Source organism: Podarcis filfolensis (genome assembly GCF_964270895.1).
Source record: "Podarcis filfolensis genome assembly, chromosome: 8".
NCBI classification, from domain to species: domain Eukaryota; kingdom Metazoa; phylum Chordata; class Lepidosauria; order Squamata; family Lacertidae; genus Podarcis; species Podarcis filfolensis.
Window position 1 is genome coordinate 59,499,315 of NC_139611.1, and position 10,999 is coordinate 59,510,313.

Consider the following 10,999-nt stretch of genomic DNA (forward strand, 5'->3'; position numbering starts at 1 on the left):
ACCAGCAAAATATGGTTAGTGTTTACCCTCCAAACCAGTATCAGAATCCCCTTGGTAAACTTTGCAAATATGACTATTTTCTCTGACATGTTCTGTAGTGTTTACTGTCTTGCATAGTTCCAAGTTTTGCTAGTCATGGGGAGGGGTGGCAAGGAGCTATGTGTGGGCACTGAAGCCCCATCAGATTCCAGTCACCTGCTGATTTCAGCCATGAGGGCTAGAAACTTGTTCAAATTTTAAAGCTGAGATTCTGAAGAAACTGACTTCTGCACACGTTTGCACATTCTATGGGTTTTCTCTGTGGAATTGCAACATAACTGGCAATGGGGGTAGGGAAGCTGAATCATGTCAGTTTCCTTTGCGGTAGCTTATTGCTAATTTTAATTACCGTTGTATGTCTTCAAAACACTTGTTTTAAACTGCCTTTTACTGATAAGTTCAATGTTTTAATTTTTGTAAACCACTTTGAGGTTTTAACTGCAACCGAGTGGTATATAAATTTTGTTAAATAAGAGCTTTTCTTCAGCCAGAGCAATGCAGAATCAGCTGCTCTGCTGTCAGTCCTGGAGGGATGTGTGCATGAAGTGTTAAAAGTCTGTCACTGTTCCCCCCTTCCAATTCTACAGGAAAGAGGGGCGAGAAAGGGGAGCAGGGAGAGCCCGGCCGTGGACATCAAGGAATGCCAGGGCCACCAGGAATACCAGGTAAGGTGACTGCAGAGGCACCAAGGGCAAATAACAAACAGAAAGCTTTTTCAGGGACTTCCCACATGATATCAATACAAGTTGCCTGGGGCAGTAGTGGTACATGTGGTGTGGCAGAGGTGCCTTCTGGTGCCCACTTTGCCCCTGGATGGGAATGAAGCAGTAGTGAGGTTGGGGCCAGGACACTGGTACAACCACACTGCCTTGCCCCTGCTCCATTTAGGCCCCACAGATCTACCCCACCACATGCGCCATGGCCATGGGTCTTCCACTCAGCATGATCCCAGATCACTTATCGCACCTACCTTTCAGTCCACTGTGTCTTTGAGCAGCTTTGTCAGGGTCTTGCCAACAGGCTGGCATCCCGCAACCCAGCCCCCTCCCCAAAATGCCCACCCAGAGAGCGTGAGAATAAAGAGGTCACAGCAACCAGGCCCAGCATCAGCATCTAGGCTGCCATGGGTATGCCAGGACTGACCCCGGTTGCTGTGACATGTTTTTGTTCTTATTTCTTTCAGAAACCTTTTATAGTCAGGGGGCAGCCAACTGGGCATGTCCATGTCTACAGATGATCTGTTCAATATTTTTATTTTAAAGTACATTATCGATTTCCATGGTGCTTAAGGTAAAGGTGTTTAGCCACGGGTGGCGCTGTGGGTTAAACCACAGAGCCTAGGACTTGCCGATCAGAAGGTTGGCGGTTCGAATCTCCGCGACGGGGTGAGCTCCTGTTGCTCGGTCCCTTCTCCTGCCAACCTAGCAGTTCGAAAGCACGTCAAAGTGCAAGAAGATAAATAGGTACCCCTCCGGTGGGAAGGTAAACGGTGTTTCCATGCACTGCTCTGGTTTGCCAGAAGTGGCTTAGTCATGCTGGCCACATGACCCAGAAGCTGTACACCGGCTGGCTCCCTCGGCCAATAAAGCGAGATGAGTGCCACAACCCCAGAGTCAGTCATGACTGGACCTAATGGTCAGGGGTCCCTTTACCTTTACCTAGCAAAAGCAAACACCATTTTATTCTTACAGTCATGATGGAACTATTTCACCTCCTTTTTCTTTTACGATTGGTAACCTGGTTTGGGTTTTTCTGTTTGCTTTAACATACCAAGAATGTGGAATCAGCTGTGAAGCATGGAATGGCAGCGGAGAGAAGAGAAATGTTAATTGTGTGCTTCACACTTGAAGCAATGCACTTGGCTGCCTGAAGGGTGTGTGTTTAAGACTGTAACAGGTGTGAGAAAACTGTGTCCCATTAGATGTTTGGCTCGAGCTCCCATCAGCCCCAGCCAGCATGGCCACATGGGAATCTCCTTTGCTTTTCTCCTTGAGGTCCACCAACTGGAGCCAAATGCAAAATAGTGTCATAGAAAGGGGCAGTGGCAGTGGATGAGGGCACCCCCAAATGTATCTCACTCCAGGAAATTGTTCTCAGTAGTAGAACTGAGATCACAGTTCTATCACACAAAAATCTGTCTTTGTTTCAGCAAACAACAAACAAAAGTTGTTGTGATCATTAAATGGCTGGATTCCAGAAACACTTGGTGATCTATTGCAAATCAGCCAGAGACCTACCAGTAGGTACTGACCTACTTTTTGCCCACAAAAGATGCACAAGCATGAACTACCCATGCCTCTTTTCGTTCTTCTAGGTCTTCCAGGACACCCTGGCCAAGCCACGAATGGCAAAGAGGGAGAGCGAGGCACCCCAGGTGTTCCAGGAGAAGCTGGGCGGCCTGGTTTACCTGGCCCTCCTGGTTCTCCTGGGCTCTGTGAGGCAGCCGCTTGCCTAGGAGCCTCTGCCTATGCTTCAGCCCGCCTGACTGAACCAGGTGCTGTCAAAGGACCTTCGTACTAAATGTGGTCAGGGAAAAGTTATGTTGCATTGAGCTGGCAAAAGCTCCACCACTGGCATTGAGGGACCAAACACACCAGGACTTGAGAGCAAAGAGACGGGGAACAGCCAATCAAAAGCTCTTACAGAGTGAGGAGGCTCTGTCTATTGCTTGGGCAACAGTCCATTGCTGTTGAGAAGACAAAACTTGGCCACTGTGAGTAGCCTGAATCGAGGTGAATTAAAAGGCGCCCATGGAGACTCGCAGAGATGCAAAACTTGTCTTAATATCTTGGATCGAAATTGCACATGAAACCTCACTAAATGACTGTTCCTCTTTTAAATACATAGAGGTAATTGTTGACCCCATCTCACTGCCATGAAAATAAGTGTGTTTTGTCTAGATGGATGTTGTCAATGGTTCCAAAAGCAAGGGGGAGGGGATTTTATCATTTATCTTGACCCCAAATCATATTATAATTTGTTGACTCTGTAGAGCAGCCTTCCCTAATCCGGTTTCCTCAGATGTTTTGGACTACAATTCCCATCAGCCCTAGACATCATGGCTGTCCTGGCTGGGGCTTATGGAAGATGTAGTTCAAAAATTGGAGGCATCATTTTGGGAGAAAGCACACAGTGACTTCTCTCTGTTGGTGTTTGTGTGAAATAGCTCCACATTGGGGAAAAATTTGAATTACTGCATGAATGAATTTTCTTAAAAAGTAGCATTTGGTTTTTCAAAATGTAGTCTTTGATCATTCCCTACCCATCCGAGTTTTCCTTCACCTCACTATGTGTAAATAGCACAGCAAAGCTTGCTGTCAGAAGAATTTAAGAACAAGCTTATCAATTGATCCCTTGATAATTCTTTACTTATTTCATTGATTCACTGGGCCCCCTTTACTCTTCAGTCCCTTTCCTTCTAAATCTCTAACTTGTTAACTTTTTGTCACATTATATTGCATTTGCATGGAAGGATTGAAGTCTCCAAATTTGTCCTCATTTTTACTTCCATTATTATTGTACTTTTTATGAGATACAATTTTTGGTTGATTATTTATCAGAGTCACTCCGAATCATCTCTCCAAAGCTGTAAATCTTTGTAAAATAATGTTATTTTATAAGTACTAATTAAAAATCATTATTTTTTTCCCTCCACAAAAAATAGCTAGTCAAACAAGACAATAAAATGAAGAATGAATGCCAATTAACTTAATTGCTTCTCTGGGTTTAATAGACTTGTAAAAATTTGCTTTTCATTAGTGTGTGTTTCAATAATTATCTTTTGTGGCTAATTAATCATCCTCATGATTTATTTACTGGATCTTGCTCCTGTTCAGGGGATAAAATGGATTACTTTGGAGGACCAACCTGGCTCTGTGATCCTTTAGATACCATATTGTCCAAATTTTGTGGAAGGGCTTGAAATGTAGCTAACTTTCCAAATTTGATTCAAATTCCAGTTCTGAAATGTGTTTGGTGTGTGTGTGCAGGGATGAATCTCAGGTTTTAATGCTAGGACTTTAGCTACATCATTTATTCTAGGGGAGAGCCATACTGGACGATGGAGAGGCATGAAATGCTGTGAAGACCAACCATTTTTGGTGGCATAAGCTTTCATGGGCTTTTTTATTGGTTTTACGTAAAAGTTATACATAACAAACACAACATTTTCAACATTAGAAAAAAGGTTCTTTCGAACCTTCAGACCTCCTTCCATGGGTTCCAATTCTAAATCTATTATATAATCATAGTGTCCTAAATTCATGTTACAAGTGTCACTGTATTCCTGCCAGTGATTTCAACTGTTTACAGTGGTCTCTCAAATATGTTAGAAAGTTATTCCAGTCTTTTAAGAATACTTGGCCAAGGGTAGTGTTCCATGCCTCTGGTGAAAGCTGGTTCACAAAAGCTTATGTCACAATACATCTGTTAGTTGTTAAGGCGACACAAGGCTGTTTTCTCCCTAGTTTGTCACTGAATTTTTAACAAAACTTGAAATTCCCTTACCCAAACTCTGAAGTCCTGTGTCATTCTCATTTGACAATTTATCCACTTTTAAAAACAATTAATTGAGGCTAACACTTCATATATCTGATAACCAATTTAGCTGTAAGATCTACAAATTTGCAATCTTACAATTCAAGTTTCAAAGCAGGAGGATGTGGTTGTAGGGAACGGCCGTGTTCTTGAACTCTCCAAGGTCCTGAACAGCAGAACTGTCCAGGTTATTTAAAATAGGAATTCCAAGCACTTCTTGAACTTGAGGCTCTGTGTATAAGTCCATCATAAATGTTCACAGCTGTCCTCTACAGGAGCATTTGTAGTGACATTACTTTTATTTGCGGGGAAGAAATTTATTCTTCCATTTCTTTATTTTAGAACAAAAACCAGAATAAGAGATGGTGCCATGGCAACCATTTCCAGTTATGCCACACCCTGTGGCAGCCATTTTGTGGCTGGTGCTGATAGAACTTCCTCAAAATTCCAAGTGTGCTCATTGGCTTCAAAGATTTCGCTACTCCTGATGTACAGTTTTGAAGGACAAAACCGCTACCACAGACTACAATAGGCAGTGTCTTTCTTTCAATATGGAAGCAATATGCCAGCTTGCACGTCTCACCAATCATAGGGTTTGGTAGAAGAGTCTGAATGCATAATAAAACCATCACAGATTTCTCATCGCTATTGCATTGTGCCCTTTTACAGAATACAAGCCCAGGTATCATTAGCTTCTGTGGGGATTGGAGAGGGGCTAATAAGGAAGAAGTTGTTGCGAGACCAGCCAGTATAGCGACATGGGCGTGTACCATCACTGGTGAGTCCTGTCATGTGACGCCCAGGGGACCACTTCCTTGATTCTCTGCCACCCACCTCAAATTGGGCAAAATAGGTGGAAGTTAATTTCCAATATTATATTTGTAAGATGAAATTTAATCAAGAAATTAAGCCTCTTGCATACTAACAAGGCTCCACGATGCATCTGACAAATGGAAAAAATGAACGAAAACCCTCTTCCCCCTCCCTCCTCTTCCCCTTCGCATGCTCCATCTTTTTCATTAAGGGCCTTCATAAATATTCATTGTATAAATAGAAGATTGGATGCCATGAAAGCAGTGGGGGCCGGGGGGAGAGAGAGAGAGAGATTGAAATCAGAGTGTTTCTGCAGGAATAAAAGGCCAGGCGACTGGCCAAACTTCAGCCCAAATAACAATAAATCATTGGCACAAGGAGGATAAGAAACAGTCCTGTCATCTTTGTCATCTCAGTCTTCAGGGTAAATCAAAAGAGAGTTAGCCAATTTTTTTTATTAAAAAAAAATTAAACAAAGACCTGCTGGTGCTTTAATTGTATTGGACACTTAGAATGAAGTACTATGAATATTAATTAATGTGGCCAGAGGCAGCTAAACAGAAGACGTGGGAATATAACCCAAGTCAGCCCCAACCACCTGCTTAACAAGTCTACTGATTCGGAAAGTAAAACGAGTTCCTTAGTTAGCTTAATAAATTGCACATTATAATTTATATAGCAGCTCAGTGTAAGATAATGCTGTGCTGAAAGTTCTGAATTGATTTCTTTTCTTTTGGGCACATTCCCTGGGGTGAGGAACAATAAAAATTTTGTGGGGAGAGAAACCCACAATCTTTGATGGGCTGGCCATTTCAGAGGCTGGAGGCTGAATTTTTTGATGGACATGCTCTCCACTGCTCAGGACACAGGTGGCACTGTGGGTTAAACCACAGGGCCTAGGACTTGCCAATCAGAAGGTCGGCGGTTCGAATCCCTGCGATGGGGTGAGCTCCCGTTGCTCGGTCCCTGCTCCTGCCCACCTAGTAGTTTGAAAGCACGTCAAAGTGCAAGTAGATCAATAGGTACCACTCCGGCGGGAAGGTAAATGGTGTTTCCGTGCGCTGCTCTGGTTTGCCAGAAGCGGCTTAGTCATGCTGGCCACATGACCCAGAAGCTGTACGCCGGCTCCCTCGGCCAATAAAGTGAGATGAGCACCGCAACCCCAGAGTTGGCCATGACTGGACCTAATGGTCAGGGGTGCCTTTACGTTTACCTCCACCCCCAACTTTTTTTTCTGCCAAGGGTTCCACTGAGGGCAACCAGGGTCCGCCCCTGCCCCCCAGCTGCAAAAAAAACCCCAAATGTACCTGACCGGATGCTGCATTGTCACTGCTTTTCTGCAGAGACATTGTGGGGTGAAATAGCCCCAGACAATTCTTGGAGCACCACTTTTTGTTTCCCATTGTGGCAAAAACATTTATAGGATGCCTGCAGACCGTCAGTGTTTTGTGCGAGGGACTCAGCACAGACCATCAATTTAAGTTTGTGCAATTCGCTTAAAAAAAAAAGAATGGGACTTTTTGAAGTTAGGGAAGTGACAGGAAAATGCATGGAGAAGTCTGGGGTAAATGGATGATTCACAAGAAGACACACAAACACCCCAAAGCCAAATCAGGATGAATGCTCATTGTCATATAACGGCCCAGCAATGAAGAAGAAAGACTATTAAACAAATACCAGGCATCATCTAACCTTGGAATGAACACTCAGTATACAGGTCATCTCACAGAGCCCATAGAGAAGAAGGGGCAAAGGGGAGGCCTGTGCTGCCACATCCTGCCAACCTTTCCTCAGAAAGTGCCTCCCCACTTTTGCTGCTATAGAATGGTGATTTTAAATTGGCACTTTCAGCATGTTAGGGCAATCAGTTCGTATGTGCAGTTGTCGTCATTTGTCTGTTTGTTTCAAATATTAACCTACCAAGCGGTGCAGGAGGCTCTCCGCCTCATGCTTGCCCTCATTTGTGGAGGCTGGGGATGAAAAGCAGGAAGGGTACATGCCAGAGGGGCACTGTTCCTTCCTTCCCTCTCTCGCTTGCATGAAGATTGCGCTTACAACCTGAGTGTACAAATAAAGCTTTGGTGTGTGATGCACTTGGCAGAGTAACTGTAGGAGCATAAGATGAGCCTGGCTGTTGCATCAGGCCAGAGACCCATCTAGCCCAATATTCTCTTCTCAAAGTGGCTAATTTGGTACCTATGAGAAGCCCAAAAGCAAGACCTGAGCACAGCAGAAGGTATTCAAATTTAGGGACTCTGGCAGCCAGAGCCTGGTGCCTCAGCCTCTATGCTCCTGTGGAAGTTTGTTAGAAGAGGAAGTTGCTGATCTGCTCCTAGCTAGAACACAGAAAGCTGTCCTATACCAAATCAAATCATTTGCCCATCTAGTTCAATATTTTCTACACTGACAGGCAGCGATTTGCAGTTTCCAGCAGGATTCTTTCCCATATCATCCTGAACAGAGGGGCAGGGTTTGAATCTCAGACCATCTGCAAGAAAAGAATAGGTTCTGCTCCTGCACTACAGCCCAGCCCCAAACAGACAAGTTTTAATGTTTGCAGTAAGTGGTTTCTCTCTCTTTCTTTCTTTCTTTCTTTCTTTCTTTCTTTCTTTCTTTCTTTCACCAGGGGGCACTGTTTGCTTTCCAAAGATGCACTGCAAAGCATAAGAGTTTGTGTGGCATGAAAAATAAAAAGACCAAGATCAGACTGGTTGAGTGAACAGAGCACTAGTGAAATGGGGGAAGGGAGCAAGGTGTATGAGTGCCCATGAAATTCTCCCACTTTCAGATTAGATTGCTGCTCAAAGATTCTCAAATGTCGACACCGCGTGGGTTATGGACAGGTCTTTAAATCGGAGACCTGCTTTCAGTAGCACAGTATATCAAAGTGGGAAAGACATACACAAACAGTCCAACTGATGAACATAAGAATGTCTTTGCTGTTTCAGGCTACAGATACGTCTAGCCCAGCTTTCTGCTTCTAACAGTGGACAGCTAGATGTTGTTGAGAGTTCATAAGCAGGGCCTAAGGAGGGTGGTAGCCACCCCCTAGGTGTTGTGACAACTCCAAACACTTGTATGGATCTGAAGCTACTTAGCCTACTGAGATGCAACCCACAGGTGGAGCCTGTGCTTTCAGTATAGAGGGTCCTGGTTCAGTATTTGGCATTGCAAGCAAAAGGATCAGGTGGCAGATGATGAGGCCTCACAGAGCCAGAGTAGGCAGTAAAGGCTATGTGCTTTGTAGGCAGATGATATCATTTTACTGAGACTGAGCAGGTCTGGGTCTGGTCAGTGCTTGGATGAGAGGCTGTATGGGAGCCACATTTACACTGCCTTGGGTGTTGGGGTGGAAGAAAGGTGGGATATACATATACAATGGGATAAACATAAATAAACAAAAATGTGAAAGTAAATAGTGTGTAGAATGAGATGAGGAAGAGAATTAGGCGGGGATGCAACGGAGCAATTTTGGAGATCAGTGTGGAACCAGTTTGACAAGCTGTCATATAGTGTATCCATAAAAGAGGAGCAATATAAATTGCTCTTCAGATGGTACCTAACGCATAGCACTAGAAAGATTAAATAGACTCTACAGGGCTAATTATTTTAAATGCTGAGAGTGCCAAGCTGATTGTGCTCACTTTCGTCATATGTGGTGGGGCTGTCGGACTGCTACATGTTACTGGAGAACAATTTTTCAATGTATGCCAGACATTGTGGACATTACAATAGGAGCTACTTTTTTTTTGCTGGTCCTGTTCAGTGTCATTGGAAAGAAATGAGGTGGAGAAGACTGTAAGATTTTTAGTTTTATCTTATTAATGGCTGCAAAAATCATGCAGGCAAGGAAATGGAAGGACCGGAATTTACCACCCGTTTGGGAATGGCTAATGAAACGTGTTGAACTGGCAATGATGGATAAACTAACAGATGCAATTCAGAAAAGAGAAGGCATGAAATGGATTTCAATAGCTGCAGAGAGATGGAACTGTTTGGAGGATTATTGGAATGAGCTATACAGAGACGAGATTAGAAATATTTTTGATTATTTAGCTTATGTATTTGACTATTCCACCTTCTGTTCATCAGCCTATCATAAGCTACCATTTATAAATGAATAAATTGCCCAATGGATGGTTAGCCTATAGCTCTTCAGGTGTTGTTGGACTCCAACTCCCATCAGCCTCAGCCACCATGAGGGATGATGTGAGTTGCAGTCCAGCAGCATTGGGTCTCTTGGCAGCCTCTGCTATAAGACATGACTCTTATAAGTGTCCTCAGTAAAGCTGAAATAAAACAGATCAAGGCACTGGATCCTTATGAAGAAAGGCAAAATGCTTTGGAGCATTTTGCTGAAGAAGAAGGCAGGAAAAGGATTAAGGGGGGGGGGGAACCTGATTGACATTTATAAAATTGCACATGGGCCAGAGGAATTGGAGAGATTTCTTCTCTCCCTCCCAACTCCCACTTCATGATAAGAACATCTAGTCCAGCATCCTGTTCTACAGTGGCCAACTAGATGCCTGCAGAAAATTTGCAAGCAGAACGCAAGCACAAGAGCCCTATCCCCTCTTGTGGCTTCCAGCAACTCGTATTCCTAAGCACACCCATCGTGCCAATCAGCTATTGATATTTTTATCCTCCATGAATTCATCCAGTTCCCTTTCAAGGCCATTCAAGTTGGTGGCCATCACTACATCTTGTGGCAGACTATTCCATAGTTTAACCAAAGTGTTGCATGAAGAAGTCCTTTCTTTTATGTCATTGGATGTCCATGAGTTCTAGTGTTATATTGGGGGGGGGGGAGCTTTAGCCTATATACTTTCTCCATCCCATTCATAATTTTATAAACTTACATTGTGTCACCTCTTAAAAAGCGCCACTTGCTGCAACCTTTGTGGGGGAGTCACCTGTTGATGATTTCGGTTTTCCTTTTCTGGACCTTTGATACCATAACTAGTATGGAGGATGGGAGAGATCACTTGATGAACCTGACTGCCTGCAGTTTCAAGAGAGACCAAAGCATGTCCTCCTTCATGCAATGCAGAATTAACTTAAGGAATCCACTTCAGATGCCTGGGAGGATGTCTGTGTTCATAGACCCTCCCAGGCTTAACAAAATGCATGGCAGAGGAAGAAGGAGTAGGAGAAAACCCTTCCACAAGCTTATGATTAATGAAAATGCAAAGCTTACCCTTTGGAGGCCTGGCCCAATCTTCAGAGGCCCCAGCTCATGGAAGGCTACCGAGCTGATATGATTAAAGAGCTTTCCCCACAACTTTAACAAGGCATTGATTTGGAAGGACAGTGCCTGAGCAGATTAAGAAAGATTATGTTTTAATTAAAGTAGCTGCCCAGGCCTCAATGTCTTTCTTCCTTTCCCTTTGCCAGTGCATGTCTTAGCTTGGCTTGAGTCACTTCACTGGTGCAGACCAAATGGGACTCGCCAAACCTTGATATTGCAGGGATATCCCCGGATGCAAAAGGACCCAGCTGATATCTTCCACTGCCCTCGTCTGTGAGGTTTCCCTTTTCGTTCTTGGATTTGCAGCTGCTGACTGAACTCAGGCATCAGACTCATTCAGCACAGAGCTGAAATGGGCCACGA

The 10,999-nt window shown here is 43.9% G+C and overlaps 1 protein-coding gene across 1 annotated transcript in view; it reads left to right on the forward strand.

The window, feature by feature from the left end:
• The window catches only part of COL9A2 (collagen type IX alpha 2 chain), a 54,370-nt gene extending 50,624 nt beyond the window's left edge, over positions 1–3,746 (forward strand). Inside the window, exons 31-32 of the mRNA XM_083625212.1 lie at positions 627–704; positions 2,354–3,746. Coding sequence (XP_083481338.1) covers positions 627–704; positions 2,354–2,559 — 284 coding nt within the window. The 3' untranslated portion in view covers positions 2,560–3,746. The remainder of the gene's footprint in view (positions 1–626; positions 705–2,353) is intronic.
• Positions 3,747–10,999: the final 7,253 nt, after the last annotated feature.